The sequence below is a fragment of the Maniola hyperantus genome, chromosome 6 (genome assembly GCF_902806685.2).
Source record: "Maniola hyperantus chromosome 6, iAphHyp1.2, whole genome shotgun sequence".
In the NCBI taxonomy this organism is placed as follows: domain Eukaryota; kingdom Metazoa; phylum Arthropoda; class Insecta; order Lepidoptera; family Nymphalidae; genus Maniola; species Maniola hyperantus.
The window spans coordinates 13018585-13040878 of record NC_048541.1 but is presented as its reverse complement, the minus strand read 5'-3'; the positions used below and the strand labels follow the sequence as shown (position 1 = coordinate 13040878).

The 22294-nt window shown below is 39.8% G+C and overlaps 1 protein-coding gene across 2 annotated transcripts in view; it reads right to left on the bottom strand.

Annotated features, from left to right (window-relative positions):
* Nucleotides 1–105: 105 nt before the first annotated feature.
* LOC117983206 (phospholipid-transporting ATPase VD) overlaps nt 106–22294 on the bottom strand; it is an 85716-nt gene continuing 63527 nt past the window's right edge. The window contains exons 2-16 of one of the 2 annotated variants that reach the window (XM_034969688.2): nt 16266–16470; nt 14877–15698; nt 13799–13950; nt 12413–12557; nt 11345–11551; nt 8935–9157; nt 7756–8000; nt 6950–7159; nt 6690–6780; nt 6174–6325; nt 5610–5733; nt 5233–5495; nt 3336–3523; nt 2671–2802; nt 106–2062 (exon numbers count right to left, since the gene is read on the bottom strand). In XM_034969688.2, coding sequence (XP_034825579.1) covers nt 2005–2062; nt 2671–2802; nt 3336–3523; nt 5233–5495; nt 5610–5733; nt 6174–6325; nt 6690–6780; nt 6950–7159; nt 7756–8000; nt 8935–9157; nt 11345–11551; nt 12413–12557; nt 13799–13950; nt 14877–15698; nt 16266–16470 — 3217 coding nt within the window. In that variant the 3' untranslated portion in view covers nt 106–2004. The remainder of the gene's footprint in view (nt 2063–2670; nt 2803–3335; nt 3524–5232; nt 5496–5609; nt 5734–6173; nt 6326–6689; nt 6781–6949; nt 7160–7755; nt 8001–8934; nt 9158–11344; nt 11552–12412; nt 12558–13798; nt 13951–14876; nt 15699–16265; nt 16471–22294) is intronic. The other variant, XM_034969690.2, reaches the window with a different exon arrangement.

Below are 22294 nucleotides of genomic sequence, written 5' to 3'. Positions count from 1 at the left end.
GAGATGAGGATGCCTAAACGCGTTCAGTCTCCGACAAGGCAAGTACGCTATAAGCTATGACACGAAGGAAGCCAGATCGTCTAGTTCACACGAGCTCATACAAAAATACATCACTCAACATTCAAGGGTACAATCTCTATCACACAAACATAAATGAACACGAAAGAACGCAGCGGTTTCTGAAACCACTGTGCAGAGCCTCGAGTCACTTTTCTATACACAAAAACTAGCTCGAGGTTCAATTAAGGCTAAGTGTACACGACCGCAGCCTTTTATTTGTAAACAAAAAATGTATTATTGGTCATAGGATCACAATAAATAGTAAACTGGTCGATGAATTTAAACATTAATACAAATGAAACCTGATTCCTGAACACTGTAATGCCTTAGTATCAGTACGCTTAGTATAAAATTTTACGATCTCACCAACGTTGCTAGAATTAGAAAGTCGAAACACAATAACGTCAAAGTAAAATGGACCTAAAGTGCTTTGAATTGAAGTCAAAAATTCAATGCCACTGATTTTAATTTCGCAACGTTTCCGCTTGGAGCGCTGGCTGTAGATGAGTAGACAAACTTGAGCTTTAAAACAAGGCAGTTAAGATCCAGTTTACCTACTATAACGCGGAACTGTTTCGACACTCGAATACTATCAACATTAGTGAGACAAAATCTCGTACTAAGCGTACAGGGCGTTCAACTATGTATGTTTGGCTGTAGAATAATAACAAATACTTGAACCATAGAATAGAAAAAGTAAGTTAAGAAGAGTGGGATTGTTACAGAATTGCATTGAAACATCGCAGCGGGTTATTGTGTAAACAGACGCATTCGCATAGCGTCAGGTTAACCGCATTTTGGATGCGAATGTGTATCGCGCATAAGCGTACGAAATGAGTGCACAAGACTGAATACGTTTTCTCCATCAAATAGGAAACGTCCGGTGATATCGCTTTCGTGAAATCTCCTTTGAAGAAGAAGAGACGGCTCGAGAGGTAGGTTTTGTTGACCATAGTTGAATGCCCTAATATTGAAATAGCATCAATATACTCTATTCGACGTTTACGATAATACTGAATTAACTGAAGAAGACTTTTAGGTCACTATAAACAAAACCGGCAGATCTGTGTGAAACTCAGTCCTTGCATACCTAGTTATATAGGTTATCTATATCTAGATACCTATTAGCATTAATCTTACTTGTTTATGCCAGTAATAAACGTAGATGGAGTAGGATTAGGATTAAATAAGTTAAACCAAAGGAAATAATATAGACAGTAAAACGCAGACATCATAATATTATGTCAATTCCTCCTTATGCCTCCAGTACGAACAGATCGCGACTGATAGTTTGCTTCAGTTTTAAGAACGTTAAAAGTCCAGGATGTAAAAAAACGCTGGTCGTTTTCTACTCTCTCTCTCTCTCCGACTGTATCTGTGCGCAGACACATTCTCTATCTCCATCAGCGTTCTTTTTATGAGGCGGGAGCTATATAATCGAGATTTCCTTAAGGTCGTTCCGTGTAGCTGATGAAAAAGCTCGATATCGAATTTCGGTTTTCAGAACATGCAATCTCGTACTGGGCTCGTTGTCTTTTTTAATTAATAACAACTCAAACTAAGCCTTATTTCCTTTACCGTAAGGAGGGCGGCGCGCGGCAAGCATTCTCCGTGTTTCGTTTTCAGTACGGATTTCAACCGTATGTCAAAGTAGTTAAAGCTGAGATTAGGTAGTTCCTACATGTCGCGTCAGCCATTAGGAATAAGTTTATTCGCGAAATCTGTCTATATTTTTCCTTAAGAAGGTACGTAAAAAAAACAGATAAAGGCATCAATAATTATTCTAGTATGACATGGAAGGCACGGCGGCGCACTCCCGGCGACTGACGCATTGGTCCCGCGATTAGAAGCACGGTATCCTACACTATGTTACTATACATTAGTTCTACGACAGATCACAGCCTAGGGTTAAATGTAAGCGAGTGTGCGGCGTCACGGGCGCCGTCACGTGATCGCCGTTACCTCTGCTTGTGGCTTCTGCAGGCCGTCTTCATCCGTCGGCCTGTTGGGTACAAACGTTTGAATTCATTCTTATTGTGTGATTTCATAGAAAATATATAAAGTTCACATTATAATAACTGATCGAATTTCGACCGCGGCAGTTAATTTCAACGGAGATGCTAACTAAGCATGGCAGGAGATATGTTTTTAATATTCGTATTAAAATATTCATATTATTTATTCTTGTACATTAGAGATGTAGGTACTTTAAAAGCCAAGGAACAGTATAAGCTGTGAGTGTATGTTGTGTAAATGTATGTGCGTGCGTGTGTGTGTCTTTTGTGGTGTGGTCATTATATCGCTTTGTAAATTTTATAATCATGGTATCATCATATCATGTAAATGAAACAAGGCCAAGGCCTTACTAAGTGCATTTGAACCAATTATTTATTCACAATGAAAACTTAATAAGTACGTATACACTACGCATATATATATGTGTGTGTGTAAAACAAAATAAAATAAATAAAATAAAAATATTTTTTATTCAATTAAACTTTTACAAGTATTTTCGAATCGTCAACAGCATCTACCACTGGTTCGGAATGCCTTGTGTGTGTGTTGGCAATATCAGTTTCATGTGTGTAGGTGTGTGAGTGTGGTGTGTACCTGTAGACGTGTGCAGAGGCAGAGGGCGTGTGGTAGTGCGCGGCGTAGGGCCTCGCGCGGCGCCTGCGCGCCAGTACCGCGCGGCCGAGCGCGCCCGGACGCACGGAGTTGCGTGCTGCGTGGTACGCCAGTCTGCATCAGAACAAACCAGATATTAGCTTCCGCGCGATACGAGACACCACGTCATGTTATATAACTCATCCTGCTACGAGTTTTCTATAGCTGCGGCAATATTCAGGTCATCACCAGCCCAGTACTCTTTTTTTTATTCAGATAGAAGTTTCCCCTTGACTCCAATCTCACCTGGTGGTAAGAGATGATGCAGACTAAGATGGAAGCGGGCTAACCTGGAAGGGATATGTCAGTTTTTATTATACCCATGCCCCTTTGGTTTCTACACGGCGTCGTACCGGAACGGAACGCAAATTATTCAGTACTAACTGATTCCCGCGACATCGCGTGGATTTAGTTTTTTAAATTCCGTGGGTACTCTTGGATTTTCCGGGATAAAAAGTAGCCTATGTCACTCTCCAGGTCTTTACCTACACCTATGCAAAAAATCACGTCGATCCGTTGCTCCGTTCCGACGTGATTGAAGGACAAACCAACAAACAAACACACTTTCGCATTTATAATAAGGGCACTGATGATAAGCCAATCATTACCTGGGCGCCAGCGAGGTGACAGTGGTGAGGATGAGCACGAGCCAGTAGATGGGGTCCACGAACGCGTGGTGCATGACGTAGTGCGTGGAGGGCAGGCGGAAGCACGACACGCATATCGTCTGGTACAGCAGCGTCAGCACGAAGAACGCGCCCAACGACCCCGCCAGCGCTAGCAGGTGGATCACCGTCTGAAAACCAATAGCAGATAATCATAAGAAATTTTTACGTTGTCACTCGACGAAAGATATGGAAGTGCATACTAAGTGACTAAGGCCGACACCTATAATATGACCTAAGGTTGAGATCTATAGAGCGTATTTTGACTTTGCTCAGACTTAGGTTTCATCAAAACGAGACAGATTTATGTCAGCAATGAAGCCCGAACTGTTATGTCTCACAGTGTTTCAAGCTTCATCAAAGTCAAAGTTCGCTCTATAAATCTCAGTTTAAGTTATCCATTCGTAATCAAATTTGCACAAGTCGGTTTTATTGTGATGTCGATTTCTGCAAGTTTACTTGCTAAAACTAAGCTAAAATTGACTTGTTACGAGTGTCTATACACAATGCAAGACGCCTGCAAATGACTTGCCAGAACCAAGGTATGTAAGTTTTATTGCCAGTGGACACTTTGCCATAAAGTAGAACGTACTTTGACTTTGTACTGACTTTAAGAGTTAAAAGGACAAATATCAAAGACATAAACCTCGTTTTAACTCAGATACCAAAGTCAGAGTGCGTTCTAAGATCTCAGTCTAAGGCTGAGATCTATGGAGCGCACTTTGGCTTAGCTCAGACTTAAGATAGAGTTAAAACGAGACAGATTCATGTGAGAGATTTACATCTGTCTCGTATTAACTCTGTCTTAAGTCTAAGCTAAGTCAGAGTGCGCTCTATAGATCTCACCCTAAGAATGCCTTCAAATAAGCTGCACTACCTGTAGTTGCACGCACAATAGTTGCACTACCCATTTGATTGACCACAGTGTTTGAGTGGGGTGCAGTGGTCTGTGGTAACTCGTGTCTTTAACCTCCGCCCTTACACCTCTAATATTTAAACGGGTGCAATATTTAACGTCGTATTTCACACACACACTAACTTACAAGTTTCTTAAAAAACAGCTGCATGAAAAGCACATAATTTTTAAAATTCAATCCTTCATTACACAATCCATACTAATATTATAAATGCGAAAGTCTGTCTGTCTGTCAGCTTTTCACGGCCCATCCGTTTAACCGATTTTGATGAAATTTGGTACAGAGATAGCTTGCAACCCGGGAAGGGACATAGGTTACTTTTGATCCCGGTAAATCAAAGAGTTCCCACGGAATTTCAAAACCTAAATCCACGCGGGCGGAGTTACGGGCTTCATCTAGTATACCATAATTATTACTGGTGTACGGGAGCAGTGTGCAGGCTCGACCGTACCAAAGGAAGATCTCCCACCGAGCGGCTGGTTGTGCTCGGTCGCGCCAGCTGGGCCGACCGTTGTGTCTTGAAACTTCTATATATAGTCCAGATTGCAGAAAACTCCGTTAGTGCGAGTACTGTCGGCGGTACATTTGTTCGGGACTACGTTATGAAATGTTATCGATTGAACAGCGCCATCTAGTTGCACCTGTAGCAACCACCACACTGGTACGACATCAATTTAAAAAATCTCACGAAGCGAATCTAAGATTTTTACAATTGAAAAAAATCTCGACGTAGACTAGCACGACGAGATATCGCGTCATGTAACGTGCCTAGCTGCAAACTAGACAAAACGTAAAGTAACAAGTTTAACTCACCCAATTGCGCGACTCTATGACGTCGTAGACCATCAAGATGACGCAACATTACGTCATGGAACGCAACTAGCAGCGAACTAGATATAGAAGGTATTGTAACATTAACTAACCCAACTGCGCGTCTCAATGGCGACGTAGACCAGCATGACGACGAGACAGCACGTCATGTTGCAGAGGCCGAAGAGCCAGATGTCCACATCAGTATCCGTGTAGGCGTACTTGCACGTGAAGAATATCACCACACTGATGTACAGCGACTCGGCCAGTACGAGCCAGTAGGAATGCGCTCGGTACGCGAGACCGCGTCTCGAAGCGCTGTAAAGTCCGGGCCTCTCGGTTAGCAGCCCTGCCGGCGCCACGCGATCGTAGGCTCCTACGAACGAAGAATAATTAATTGAACCAAATGCTGGAATAATTTACCACCCCATATCGAAAATTTCAAATTATTACTTTTTAGGCTTTTAAGAACTTAATTACTACTACTTACCTATGACGATAGGAGGGAATGCGGTGAAGGCGAGGTTGTACGCCATGAGGTGCATCTGGTCGATCATGACTGAGGACGAGAAGCCGCAGTACAGCTGGTACCAGAACACTATGAACACGAATGTCTGCCAACAATGCAACAATATTTTAGCAAATAAACAAAACTTTTAAATATTTTAGTATATAAATTTTTTTAAATGTTGCAAAGAGTGACATTAAGTGGAGTGCAACTCTTGAACTATGTCTGTAATGTTAATTTGTTTATTTATTAGATTCCCATGAGTTAGGCCGCGGCTTCGACGACAGCGGTAGCGAGGCGAGAGCGGGGCAATAATACAATACGTATTTATGGTGCCGCGGTGTTGTCCAGGACGGTGCCATATAAATAAAAGCGAACTGCCCGCTCCCGCTCCACCTCCCAATGATGTCGAGACGTCACTTCGTAATAAACACGACCGTTCTACCAAAAGCGTTTTGAAGCAGAAACTACCAATTCGACCTAAGTACAGAGTATACAAAAGTGCCTAGTGGCAAAATTAGCAAGTGTCAAGAGCAAGCAACTCACGGCATTCTTGAGGAAGAAGTAGAGGATCATCCTCGCGAGGCGGTCGTAGCACCAGTGGCCGTGCACCAGCAGCAGCCGCTCGATGAACTTGAACCGCGACAGCGCGAAGTCCGACGCCATCACGGCTTGCTTCCCCTCCTGCCCTGACAGGCCTGACAATAAAACAACCCACTGAGTCAGGGTCATGGAACTAAACTGTGGCTTGTAATATAATGTTGGATTGAACGCAATTGTGTATTGTGGAGTTTACATCTGGTGAGGATACTTTGGTGTCAGAGAGAAATGTACGTTAGGTGTGTTTTAGGAGATATGTCTGGTGTTGTGGGATGGTATTGCTTGCTATTTTCCTATATAAACGCGTAGAAAAAACACGATTATGGTGTCCATAATTTTTTATTAGGAGTTTATTATTTAGGGTGTTGGACAAGGATCAACTTTGAGACCTAATAATTTTTTCATGTACATTAATGACTTTTAGTAAAAAAATTGAAACAACAAAATTCATGATATTCTTACCGACTCCGACGTCGGCTGTCTGAATCATCGAAACATCATTGGCACCATCTCCAATAGCCAGCGTAGTTACTCCTAGCTCTTCCTTTACTGCCTAAGAATTGAGCAATAAAATATTAAGTTTTTTACTATCATTTACTATGAATTTTTTCTTGGTTGGTTGGTCTACAATACCGGAAAAAGTTTTAAACTTTAATGGAAATATGTATTTAATGAGGCGAATAACATTCAGGTGTTGAAATAATCTGCTTACTACGTGGTACCTTGACAATGTAGGCCTTCTGTAACGGCGTAGCTCTGCAACACAACACAGCGGAACATCGTTTGGCCAGCGACAGGAAGGGCGCCACCAGTCCCGAGCGCCGGTCCAGGATGTAGGTTAGGGTTCTTCCGTCCACGACCAACGCTCGGCCTACACCGGCTTCAACCACGCCGTTTTCTAAGTAGCTTTTGATAGTCGACTCTGCATGTTCCTACGAAGAGAAAAGTTTAAATTTTTGGTTGGACGCAGTGCTTATTGATCGATACTACCTACCACTCCATTCGCTGTTTTTGTTAGAAGACCAAATATAAAGGTCAAGCACTTTGGTTATCATTTTGAAACATTTATATGCCGAAAGAAATTGTTTATTCTATCCTACAAAGACAAAACGCATTAAAATGTCCACTTTTAACGTGGATCCCCAGTTTTTTATAGAGTTTTATATCCCCCGGTTTATAGTACAGTTTTTATATACAACGTACCAATTTTATGTATCTACTTAGAAGAATAAGCAAGCTGGAAAACACATATCTAACCTGACTTGGTCTGAAATGAAAAGTAAGCAAATTGACGTCTTAATGCTTAGTTCTGCTATCCATTCCGAGTCACTAAATTTATGACAAGCGATTGGTCGTGTTTCAGCCCCTGAGAGAACAGTGCAGTAGAATCTAGGCCATCTTGTCTGACGATGTAGTCAGGCGATGAAGTTGTTTAGGGCTTGTCTCTCATACCTTTCTTCTGTCTCTTGCGGACAATCATCTACGCTCATCACTCAAATAGTACCTTTAGTGTTTCAGACATACTTACTTTGTCGCGAGACATCAAATGCAGCAGCCGGTCGCTCTGAGAGAACAGCGCAGCGGAATACGCAATGTTGATTGCAGTCTCGGGCTTGTCCCCCGTCAGCACCCACACTACGATGCCGGCGTCAAGCAAAGCCCGGACAGTTCGGGGCACGGCCTCCTGCAGGCGGTCCTCGACGCCCGTCGCTCCGACGAGGGTTAACGCGCTTTCTAACCTCGCTAACGAATCGCGAATACGTTTTTCTCTACCTGGGGACAATGTTTAACTCCTTAGATTCTACCTTTCATTTCCATTTTGCAAACAATTGACATTTTTAGAAACGAGTATCATTTTTAGAAATGGATAAGTACTTCTAAAAATGATACTTATTCTTTGGAAAATTATAAAGGTAGTAATTTGGTCTTGATAATTCCATTTTCAGATACATAATATGAGGAAATCAGTCAGTATTTCATGTTATCGTACATGGAGTAGGAAATACCATTTATTAAAATACTAGATGATGCCCACGACCCGTTCGCGTGAATTTAAGGTTTTCAAATCTCGTGGGAACTCTTTGATGTTCCGGGATTAAAAGTAGCCTGCCCTTCCCCGGGATGCAAGCTTGCAAGACATTGATATAACGAATGGGCCGTGAAAAGCTAGCAGACAGACAGACAGACTTTTACATTTATAATTTTAATATGGAAGTACGGATTTACCTACGATTACAGGAAATATTGAACATGTTCCTATTGATTCAAGATTGATCGAAACTTAGATTCCGGATCTGTTGTCTGGAATTTAAAGTCTAAGAGCTCAACAGTTTAGGACCAAATTCGAAAGCTCTTAGCTTGAGATCTATAGAATCCTACTTTGATTTTGTTAAGTGTCTTGAGAGGAAAATTACACAGTACACTCTACGCGTATAAATATGAGTCTCAGGGTGAGATCTATAGAGCGCACTTTGACTTAGCTTAGAATTAAGACAGAGTCAAAACGAGACAGAGCTATATCTTTCACATAAATCTGTCTCGTTTGAACTCAATCTTAAGTCTGAGCAAAGTCAAAGTGCGCTCTATAGATCTCAACCTTAGGTTCAACCCATTGGACTACTGTCTTACTTGCACCATTGCAAAAAGGAATAAAAGTAAAATTACTCAAGTTTAATAAAATTCTCCCTGTAATAAAAATTAGGCATACCTTCGCCAATTTCAGAGGCACGCGTATGTCCTGCCAGCCACTCTTCCCACAGCGCGGGTGACATGATGCGCTTGGCCATGACCAGCGTGCGAAGGCCCGCGCGCGAGTACTCCGACAACAGAGACTTGGTCCTCTCGAAAGCGGCCGCATCCGCAGATCCTGCGCGCATTGGGGTCAACGCGCCTAGTACTGTGCTGTCGGCGCCTTTGACGTATAGAACCACCTAAAAGTTTATGTCCAAAATAGTTTATTATGAAAATAATCATAGTTATATTACAAATGTGAAAGTGTGTCAGTCTGTATGTCTGTATGTGACGAAATTTGGTAGGGACAGAGATAGCGCGCGGTGACAGACATAGGCACTTTTTATCGGATTTCCACCGGATTTAAAAAAAACCTTAATCCACGCGGTAATAATTAAAGAACATTTCTTTCAACTCATATTTTGTTTTGTAGTAGTACCTACTATATGTATGTACCCACGGAACAGAAAAAACAGTGGAAGTGCTAAGTAGGCGTGGCACGCGTGCCACAATTAAGCGTAGTAACGTAAAACTGATCCCAGTCGCGTTCTAACATCGCGTGGAGTTGGTAGTCTCGCGACAAATTCATATTGCCCTAGCAATGTTACTGTTCCGTTTTGGAGTGTAAAAATGAAAGTAGGAGAAAAAATCTTAAAAATGGAGGTGTTTCGTATCATCGGTAAGTACGATTTTCATTGTTTTCTATAAAATCTTAATTTATTTCAATTTACTAATATTTAATAGAACGGTTAGTCAAAATCAACCTTAAACAATTAAGATAAAGTTTATTTTGGATTGATTCTATTCCGAAAGTACTTCGCTCCGTGTTCGCTACTCAAGTAGTGATGTGGCCAAGTCGAATATTGAATTTATCGATTGATATCGATACAAGGATATAAATAAATAGCAACGCAATAATTATAATTTATTAATGAGTGAGACGTTGCATTGATCACTAAATAGACATCAGTAGTTCCTCTAACCTTCATTTAAAATATTTTTAGGTTTCCCAAAGATGCAAGCATCAAAGAGAAATGGATAGATGCAACGGGTAGAGTTAATTGGATGCCAACCAAATCAAGCATGATATGCTCTGAACATTTTTTTAGAAGTCGATTTTATAATATTAAATAAAGGATATAGATATACGAAACCTACTGCGCTTCCATCAATGAAAATCGTTAAGTTTTTTAATCAAGTAAGTAATTTTTCTCCTATTCATTTTTATATAGGTACTAGATGATGCCCGCGACTTCGTCCGCGTGGATTTAGGTTTTTAAAAATCCTGTGGGAACTTTTCAACTTTCCGGGATAAAAAGTAGCCTATGTCCTTTCCCGGGATGCAAGCTATCTCTGTACCAAATTTCATCAAAAACGGTTGAACGGTTGAGCCGTGAAAAGCTAGCAGACAGACAGACAGACAGACAGACAGACACACTTTCGCATTTATAATATTAGTACGGATTTGTTCTCAAAATTTAATTTTGGTTTCAGCCACAAAATGATACATGTGGTCACTCCAGGTTCTTCAAAAAGACAAAGTGATTCGGAGATTCCTGCGTCTAATCACGTTACCGATTTGATGAAGGCAATAGTCGAAAAACATATACATAAATGTTCGCATACACCATTTATTAAAATTAAAAATAAGACTTTCGAAACGCCAGTTTTTTAACAAATATGTTTTATTTCAAGGGCAATAAATAAAATTTAACTATTTTCATACGTTGCAGTACTTATTGTGCATACTTGTAAAAGGCATGCATACATACCAGCACTTTTATTCAATTTTATAATTACCTTTTTAATTTTATTTTTGCGAATGAACAAAATAACCAGTATCTATCGATATCGATAGGTAATTCATTGAGCTACGTGGTGCGGCCTTAGCTGAGTAGGAAAAAAAATCGACCGATCACGCAAATGTCAACCATATGTTTAACATAATTAAGTTTATAATGGCTACCACTTAGAATACCGCCATCTATGGTCAAGTAGCGGAATTAATTGGACAATTGAATCTAGTGTGACGTGAGTGTGACTATAGCTCGTAAATACGTTCTTCCGCTAAAGCAAAATAAATCTTATTTCTAGAACGTCAGGGTTTGTTTCCAAATCTGTGACGTAGGCTAGTTTTGACTAAACTTAAACGACAAATCAAATGATTTGTTTCTTTGTAGTGCAATATATCACTATCGGTATATTTGTATGAGTTTGGCGACAGCGGTTCCTATAGTAATTTTGGTGAATTGCACTTCCTCTGTTCTTTCTGTTCCGTGTATGTACCACTACCGCAGGAGTCTCCTCAGTTATGCGTTATTGCGTGTAGTAGTACTTAGTAGAAAAACTGATAGCGTCTGCGAGATGACATTATGATAGGAGTTTACCTGTCCGGTAGGAGTTCTCAACGCGATGGACATGCACTTCCTGTTGGAGTCGAACTGCTGGACGCGGAGCACCTTCATCCGCGACAGTTCGCCGCGGATGCCAAGCTCCACGTCGTCGGGAGATCTGCCGCGCAGCTCGTAACCGTACGCCAAGGCAGCTTCAGCTAGAGCCAGTTCGTCCGGACTCTCAGCCTCGAAGCGTGCTAGCTGCGAGACGACATTATATTTGAACTAGCATATACCCGCGACTTTGTCCGCGTGGACTACACATATTTCAAGCATTTCATTGAAAATTCAACCCCTGAGGGGTTGAATTTTCAAAAAACTTTCTTGCGTTTGTCTACGTCATAATAGCTATCTGCATGCCACAATATGTAACCACAACGCTGATATTTTGTTAGAGCCCAAAGATAAGTTGGCAAACTTGTGACCTTTTAAAAAAAGATTATTAGGCAAGTATGATAATGCAGTTTTTGAGGAAAATATGGATTAATGTAATAATATGATTTGATAAGATAAAAGAAAATATAAATTAGTGTAATACTCGTATGATAAACGAATAAATGCATTAAGTACATAATTGTTAGCAATTAAAAACAAATAGACCGACGAAATAAATTACATGACCGATAAGCTTCATTTACGGCTCGCTAAGATCTCAAACAAAAATGTATGTATGCATTCTTAAAACACGCGTTATGAGGGCCATACACGATCAAGTTTACCGGAGACTTGAAGCGGCGTCCAGTAAACTTGGACGGTGTATCAGTTGACAAGAGTGAGTCAGACGCCGCCACAGTTTACGACAGTTAGGAAACTTGTAACAAAACGTTGTGGCTTCACCTACACTGGCAGGCGTCAAAATATGTTACATACATTTGACGCTTGGTAGGCTATGAAACGACTAGGTATCCCTAGCCTAATATTTAGCAGTTAGCGATTTAGGATCAAAACCGGGAGTTCACTGAACTAGAGCTCACTCTGACGCCGCTTCAAGTCCTCTGCAAACTTGATCGTGTATGGCCAGCGTTAACTGCGCGTGAAATTGTAATATCCAAAAGTCGTTACCTGCACTTCAGCGGACGTGCTGGGCTCGGAGGAGGTGTCGTCGCGACTGCCGAAGGGTAGTTTGGGCAGGCGCAGGCGGAGCGGCGACGTGGTGGAAGGCGGCGGCGACGGCGTGGTGGACCGAGATTCGGTTAATCTAGCGTACCTCCAAACCAATCGGATTCAATTCAATACATTTTACACTAACCACATCTCACGAAAGTTGAAACGGCTAATGGTAACTGCGCAGGTTGGACGGGATGCGTCAATGAAACGGTTCTTTGATACGATACTTTGATATCAGTTATCATAATAATATAATCAACGATAAAAATCGAATTACAATATTCTGACACTTCATTGTAACTGTGGAAGCGCCAGTAAGACTAGTGGTAAATTCACTTAACGATTCCAAAACACTTGGTAAAAAATTGAATAAAAAATTTGAGTATAAAAATTGTATTCTATTTATTAATGGTGAATCATCAATGTAATCGAAAATGAAACCACTATAATGCACCGTCTAATTCAACCCTTTATAAAGAGATTGACTACTGCACAGTTTCAACTTTCGTGAGTTGGTTAATTAAACCAATTAAAAGAGAACTAAAGGTTATGTTTATTAATTTTGAATTTTTAAGACATGTGGGGAATTTAAAAAGCTTTGATAAACAAAATCTGCTTGTGTATTTTTATATAGTATGGATCTGGGAATCTACTTTGTTCACGCATCATCTACACTGCTGCTTTAGAAATGTTGAGCGCAAATCGGCAAGAATCTTGAATCGAATCGCAGCGCAGCAATCTGTTATTGAGGCAAGTTGTAGGTCTGTGCGAGGAGCGCAACGCTTTTGAGTCCTGACCGAATTTCAGTCGCGGCATCAAATCTCAACAGAGACTATAGCCATGAGACATTATAGTGCTCAAGTTGCGCAAGCACAGGTACTCTCTATTTCCTCACTCTATAGTCCGATGGGACGGCAATCCTACAGTTACAAACAGTACAGTTACAGCCAAACCTACAACCGGATCGAGATCAGGCGCAGGACCAACGAATTAACGTGCTCCTGCCAAATAAACTAGCCGCTGGACCAGCGTGGAACAGTTCTGCATGAACATAGTATAGATACCTAGCATGACCAAATATATAGAGGCTTTAAAAAATTCAAAATGAAGGGAGACTTTCGTGGGTGGCGGCCGATGAGCCACGGCTGGCAGAACGCAACAACACTAAACACTATTAAATGTATAGCACCGCTTCCGAGCTCCCGCGTCAGACGCGTGCGGTCGACGCCTTTCATTTCTATAACGTTTAGTACTGTTGCGTCATCTGCGGTGCGTTCGTCGCGTGCGGCAGTAGCCGCGAGAGGTGGCCGCGACCCACAGCGTATTTCAATAAGTACTCACTTGTCGTTGGTTCGGAGCGTGCCGTTGGAGCGCGACGTTTTCAAGTTGCGAAAGTTGTCGCTGTTGGAGCTGGAGAGCTGCGTGTCGTCCACGTGCGGCTGGCTCACCACCACCGTGTTGCACACGGCCAGGATCAGCAGGAACTCGCGGACCTGATCATAATAAAAGCCTTGAGGTCGAGCAAATGTTACTCTGGATCGGTCACTCATCAAGTGAGAGAAAATGTTCTCTAGACTCGTTCTCTCTTATAGGCAACTGGTCAGCCAGCCAATGAGGAAAGTTTCATCGCCGCAGTCGTGCGGTTCACTTTTTGCAAGTTGTCTCTATCTTTAAACGGAGCTTCACTCCAAAAACGGAATGAGGAAAAATCTAACCTTTACATATGGAAGGATATACGTAAAGCCGCAACGGAGAGCTTCACTCCAAAAACGGAATGAGGAAAAATCTAACGTTTACATCGTAAAGACTCAACGGATGGATCTACAAATTTGAGGTTTTGCACGTAGGTATAGGTTTTCTCTATAACGTAGAACCAGAACTTTACGTAGAATGATTTTCAGAATTTCCACCAGAGCAAAAATAACGTGGAACAACTACTCAAAGATAAAAAAGCAGTAGTTAAGGAAATGGCAAAGGAAACATTAAGCGAGCTCAATTCTGCGGAAATTATAATATTAGAACAAGATCGTTCAGCACTTAAAATACATCTTTTGGTTTCGTAGTGAAATTCATCCAATGCGCTGAACTCACAAAATTATTCAGTGAATAATTTTTCATTATGCTCGTAAATCTTTTTAAGAATTCCGGACAGCTTATTGATAAGCTTTATGATTATAGATATTGCTGATTGATCAGGGAGTGAAACTAGAAAGTGTGACTACGATGATTTGCTATTTCATTAACGCGAACTGTAGAAAGAAAGACGTAATGAGTGTCAATTTATTTTAACCCAATTTAGAACAATTAGTTTAAGTTATTGCCAATTAATTAGTATTCAATGTTCGTACAATAACATTGAAAGCCAATAATTATCGAATTAAATTAATTGGAGCTATCATATAATGAGTAAAGTTGTCACCTTTTGTGTATGTTGAGCATCATTGCTATCGAGTAGATGTTGAAGCATTCTTCTGTTCGGCGACACTTTCGTTAAAGGGGTTACGATGGGAGGCAGGATAGATGACGGCTCAGCCTCCGGGCCCGGCGGGTGGTCATAGTCTACCCCGCTAACTGTACACCGTCTGAACACCATCTTGTTTTCTGTCAATGTCCCTGTCTTATCGCTAAATAAGTAAGTAATCTGCCCCAGCTCCTCCGTGATATTTAAAGCTCGACATTCTGTCCTTGTATTCGTTACTACATCGTACATCTCAACGTCCTGATGTATGTGGTACACTTGTAATAGTTTGGTCATTTCTATCGTAACATATAGAGATACTGGTATCATAACTTGCAGCACTATTATGTAAGTCCAAAATATAAGCAGGCCCTCGTACGCTGGTTTGCCTGTCTGAGGAATAAAGGGTGTATACTTTGCAGGAAGTTGACTGTACTCGTCCAACCACAGTTTGCAGCCGACTGCTCCAGCGCAGCACAGAAATAAAAGCACAAGAACACACCAAATAACGTCTGTGTTCATCTTTTTTTCTAACTTAGAACATTTATACCTTGGCCCCCCGTTATTGAGCATAGCCTTCGTTTCGTGACCTGCGTATACTACGATGCCTTCGACATAATCTGTGTTTTTTATCGTACACTCCCTTAGTAATAGATTTTCTGAGTTGAGTGGAACACGAACTCCATTGGGGTGGGATATCGTGCCAGTAAACCTATATATTTTTGTTGATGGTCTTTCCACTTCTACGGAGCTTCTGAACTTCATTGGTGAAAATTCTAATCGCTAAAAAAAGAAAAAAACGAGGATTTAAACTTTATTGAGCATCTTTTACATGGTTTGTGGTGGCCAAACTTATGATGTCGTTAGAAAATATGTGAGAAATTTTGTAGAAAGTATTCCCACGGCAATTTTGCGGATTTTGTAGTGGCCATTGTTCGAGGTTAATACTACTTACTGTACATATAACATTATAATTTGGTACTACTTAATATCTAGGTCAAGTAGGTGCATCTCAAGTTAACAGTTCAGTGGGCATCTAGTTGTGAACTACATATTGGACAATAGGACAATAAGTAATTTCGTGATAGCCTTGAAGTTTTAAAATTCCTGCTGGCAGTGAAATACAGATTAGCCAAGAATTTATACAATTTACCGGGGCATTAAGTAAATTCTTTTAAAGAATTTAGCGAAATTTATTTTTTGTACCTATTTCAATTGTGCTATAAAAACGTTGTAACTGTATATTTATAGACAATTTGCAACAGGTATCAGTAAATATAAACAGAACAAAGAAAAAGATTTTTTGTCAATTAAATATTTAAATTAGATTGAGCTCCTAAAATAGCGTACCTTTTCTCTAAATCCAGGCGCCACCACCCTCTGTTTCAAGTTTGTTTCGCCATCTAGATTGCAAGTGTCCAGATAACAGATACCCAGAGGGTTTGAAGAGTGGAGCAGCACCATATCTGCTGGCACAGCCTCGTTGTTCGACAGGTGGACTAGATCTCCCACTCGCACGTCTCTCCACTTCACTCGCACGTACCTCTCCACTGATCTGGGGACAAAGAAACATTGGTTTAGCTTACAGAACGAGAATCTTTTTCGTATCTTTGAAATGATTATCAGCTTAAGTAAATACAATCTAGGTACTGTTTACTATTCTGGATTCCAGGACCATCTCCAGGATCATATTTCAAGAAAACATAGCCCAGAGCCATTCCAAATCAAAGCTTGCAATCAAGTTAAAAAATAATTGGTTAATCCATTTGGAACTACAATAGCATAGACAGAAACGAAGGACATGGGCGTAAATTACGGTGACTTTTATGATAAACAGATAAAAATAAGAGATTTAGCCAATTACTCAAGTTGGATTACACTATTAGACCATATAAGCACAAAATTATGGCCGGCCTTAATTCTTTTATATTCATAATCTGTTGTTAAAACTTGGATTACTCGTTTGACCGTCATGTACACGGTCGTGACCCCAATGCACTCTGCTATTACGGATGACGGGGCTGCAATAATTATAGTGAACATTTCTACCCGAATACTTATACGGGTGCTTGTAATATGGAAACTATGGAAATAATATGCTAATTAGAAATTAATGTATTCGTTTGTAAAACCAGTAAAAGTACTGAGGAAGAAAATTGAAAACAAGGTCTCGCGTCATGTAATCATTCTGTCTGATGTAAGCTTTATTATTTGATGTTGGATTAACATAAACACACGAAAAGTTTAAAGTAGAGCCTTCAAATAAAATCATTCATTCTATTGATCCATCTTAGAACAAAAAATTCGGAGTAGCCCTGCTCTCATTAAGAATTCTATGCAAAAAATCGAATACAATTTGTGTGAAGTCACGACAACCAAAGAAAAGCCACTGTTAAAATGAAAAATGTGTTCGTATTTCGTAAGCACTTTGGCGTTTGCGATGTTATCAAGGCGTCATTCAGTCGGGGTTTGTTTCAATCCGATAACGGTGATCGTGAATAAAGCAACAGGTAACAAAGGTAAGTTACAAAAAGAAAGCGATTGTTGATTATTATTGCAAAATCTGATTCGATGCTTTCACTCTTCCGTTTGTTATTGGCTTTCGTAATTGGTTTGAATCGAATAGAAAAGAAAGCAAATCGATTGGTAGGACAGCGGTCTTAAATATTTGGGTTGAGGACGTTGAGCATTGACCGTTATATCACCGTGATCTATTAATTATACATTTGCATGTCATGTTCATGCCGTTTGTCGAAAAACTTTGTTGACTTATAATAAGTGTTTACTTTCTTTGAGGTGCCGTTTTCTTTCATATTCTGTTTATTCAACTGTGAATTAAAATTTTCAAGGTTTTACTACGTAAGTATTTAATATCATTATAATATAAGGATAGCTAGAAACAACGATCTCTATGTGCAGAAAGATGCGAGTACGTTCGACATCCAATTCCGTGGTACAAGCCCACTTGTTTGACCATTCCAAATAAGAATTTTTTGATGGCATGTTCAGTTTGACAGCTTTATGGAATACGATTTTTGTTGGGGATTGCCGTTCTTAAGTGGGCTCAGTGCGGTGCTTTCTTCATACAAACGTAGGAGGGTAATTACTACATTATTTGATATCCCAGTGTTGTTGGGGACAACACACAGAGAAACTTTTAGCTTTTATATTTCTTTACATTTTCTTCAGAATAGTATTAGAAATCACGTCATGCATTGCCAGACACTAAGCATCCCTTAAACTTTTAAATTTTAAGAGCGTCTGGCAAGGGGTTCCCACAACACTAAATGTCTGGCAATACATGACGTAATTTCCAAAATTATTCCGAAGAAAATATAAAAAATTACCTTGATTACCTGCTATCTCCCAAAGCCACCATGATCCAAACAAACATCCAAGCAAACGTGCCATCCATTGTTGGGGACAGTGCGCAGAGAAACTTGCAGCTTTTACAAAATAACGAAGGTCTGGCATGCGCTGGCTATTAGTCCATATACATACCTATAGGAGGCACTAAATTTAAGTAAACTTTTTACTAATTTCGTATTCGAATAGTTACCTACCGTCGGGAATCGACATAGAATAGAGATTATTACAAAATCCAGTTTAAATTGTTTATTTTTCGGAACGAGTCGAAAGCTATAAATAATTCAAGATTCAAGAAGGTCAAAAATTTGAATAAAATCAATCGTCCTATAACATATTATAAAGAAGGATATCTGTATTTATTTTATACTAGCCGATACCCGCGACTTCATCCGCATGAATTTATTCCATTATATCCATGCAAAGAATCGTGTCGATCCGTTGCTCCGTCGCGGCGTGATTGAAGGACAAACCAACAAACAAACACAATTTCGCATTTATAATGTGGGTAGTATTATGCATGTACGTGATAAATCTGAATTGGGTTATCGCGTTTGAGATAAGTGATATTACCAAACACGAGTAGCTGTCGTATTGTGTAATCAATCACGAACTCTACTATATTATTATAATATATAAAGTACTTATGTTTTAATAACATGAGATACGTTTATCTTAAATTATGAATCACTGTTTTGCACTTTTGCATTTCATATATGCAATACTAGATGATGCCCGCGACATCGTCCGCGTGGATTTAGGCTTTTGAAAATCCCGTGGGAACTCTTTAATTTTCCGGGATAAAAAGTGGCCTATGTCCTTCCCCGGGACGAAAGCTATCTCTGTACCAAATTTCGTCAAAATCGGTTGAACGGCTGAGCCGTGAAAAGCTAGCAGACAGACAGACAGACAGACACAATTTTTAATATTAGTATGGATATGGATGAAAATAGTAAATATGAAAATAACATATGTATATACATATTATGATCAAAATATAAATATTAATAAAAGCCGTGATAGCCTAGTGGTTACGACGTCCACCTCCTATTCGGGAAGTCGGGGGTTCGATCCCGGGCATGCACCTCTAACTTTTCGGAGATGCTTTAGCAGTGAACGAAATCTACATGCCTGTGAGTTCTTCATAATGTTCTCAAAGGTGTGTGAAGTCTGCCAATCTAGGTACACTTAGTCAGCGCGGTGGACTATGTCCAAACCCTTCTCACACTGAGAGGACACCCGTCCTCTGTAGTGACTAGTGAGCCAGTTATGGGTGATCATGATGATGATGATTAACATTACATCATACATGAGAGGATATCACAGAATAAGGATAGACAATGTGTAAAGCTACTGCTCTAGAATCAGAGCCAATCTATGGTCTATACACACCGACATGTATTGTAATATCCTCGGAACAAGGACTGTTAGAAGTAGCCCTATTGTGACACTTACTGTTAGAGCGAGATAGCTAAATGCATTTAAGCTCTTGTTAGAACGTGACAAAATGATTATGTTTTGTCCTTATCACCGTGGCCACTTTTTTTTGTTTGCCAAAATGTATTTGTACGTGAGTATTTGGCAAACAGCGTGAAGTGTAGAAGGAATGACATTTCACAAGTAAGAAAATCTGCTTGAGCGAGAGGGACTGAGGGGGCCACGCCCAGAATATATATCTACCGATATTACCCAGAATATATATCTGTGGTAATATCGGTAGGTCTACATCTGTTCACATTAAGCCAGATATTGCCTTTGGCTTTTCCCGCACTAAATTAGAAACTAGCCTTTATATCTCGAGTTCTATAATTCCCGCAAGTTGCTAATGCGCGTGGCCCCCATTTTAGTGACGTCAGCACTAGACTGAAGTTTCGAGCTGATGGTATATTTTTATTTCGGCTGACGTCAAAATGACGTCATTTCGATGTTAATGAGACATGGTTCTAGCGCAATAGCAATTCGCGGGACTTATACTTAGTATGGCACCTACAGCTACTCATATAAATCTTAGCACATTATATAAGTCGTAACTATATGCTACCGTATGGAAGACCCTACAAGAGGCCTATGTCCGGCTGTGGACGTCTATCGGTTGATGATGATGATAAACTATGTGCTTTTTAATAAGCAAAAGTTCCATTTGAATTCGTTCAATTGTTTTATCGTGATGGGTATACATTGTACATCAATTTCGATTTTACAAAATACGTATTTAGACAAAAATATTATAAGCTAAATATAGGTATGTACAGTGCAACGTTTCTTCTTTGAAAGGTTAAGTAAAATATAATATTAGCATAGAAATCGCATTTAGAACGTTTGTCCTCAACTTAATTGAGTTTTTGTGCGTGCGTATGGGATGAAAGGTGAAACGAAAGCGAAAACCAATTACTATTTGTTTACTCTGGGCGTGGGAAAATAGCTGTATCCATTGTATCAGTTGGAATTACTTTCGCTGCTTTTAGTCAATGGTTTTTTGGGAGCGGTTTTTCGAGAAAGTTTTTTTTTTAGCTATCTGCATACAAAATTTCAGCCTGATCCGTCTAGTTTTTCCTTTTTATATAGATATATCTCTATATATAAAAATGAATCGCTGAATGTGTTGCTGATCGCAAATCTCGAGCTGAACCGATTTCGCTAATTCTTTTTTATAATACTCCTTGAAGTACGAGGATGGTTCTTACGGAGAGAAAAATTTAAAAATTGCCTGAAAAAGAATCGACTGTTAGGCGGTACGAAGTTCGCCGGGTCAGCTAGTTGTATATAGATAGATATATTGTATACAGATTATGCATCAAGCGAAACTTCCTGTTGCTGCACCTACTGGTCTTATATGTTTCGGTTTCATGTCATACAAGTCGCTATGCATAAAAAGCTAAACAGGTAGGTATCGAATTTAGGATCGAAAAGTTTACACCAGCGCTTAGCCAGTTTGTAATTTATGTTACTTGGATTTGTGCAGATATTTTTTTTTAAATTGCGTAGGCGATCGAAGTCATAAAACTGTAAACTAATACCTAAATGTATAAACGCGAGTGAATCACAGTTCTCAATTGAACGCGAAGTATTTACTAATAACGATTTCGATGGAATACCACTGCGGGCAAACGAACTTGGCTTTTATTAGAGCAATTTGCACGTTAATAAACTGCCATATTTTCTCCTATCCTGTATATTATGTCAGGCCATGACCATTGAGCAACACGCTACGGGAAGATATTATAGGTTTCAAAAGTGTGGTTCCGGTTATTGATCTAAATTAGTACTAGAAGAGATATTTCACAGCCCGCAAAACTTTTGTACGGAATCCATCCTGATGAGTACTGTATTAATACTACATAGAGGTTGTTGAGTCCGGTAGTGTTTAGGATTGCGTTGCTGAACTTCGAGAAGTATAGGACTGCGTTCCTCTTTTGGACAAAAAATCTTTTTCAAAGATAAAATAAGGCACTATAGTTCTATTTTACTTAGAGGTTTTAGTTTTTATAACTCGATCTATCAACGTAGTCAGGATAATTTGTGCAAATTCTTACTAAGCCTACATAATTATCATGACAGTTGTATAATATATATCGCATCGCTCTCGTCTCGCTGTCGTTTAGTTTAAAAGGAAAATCGACTAATATGGTGCGTGCGTTGGCGGCAAGGTTTATTTGTAGTTACATAACAATCTCGTTATAATGAAGTTCCTTAAGCCTAATAGGTAATGACCATATGCATTATTGTTAGTTATTTTTAAATTACGGAAAAAAAATAGTTTAAAATGCAATAAATTCTTCAGCACTTAGTGTGAAATCACACAAAAATAAAAAATAAATCACACAACAATCGAAAATCACGAGCTAAAATCAAAATCATGTGACAGAGCAACATTGATTATGGGTTAGGTACAACAGAAAGCTTTCGCCGTGGAGAACTCCGTAACCTTCCCTGAATATAACCTGACACGCATTTGTGAGTTTCGTTTCAATTGACTAACCGGTGAAGCAAGTGTAATGTTGTAAAGATGAGTG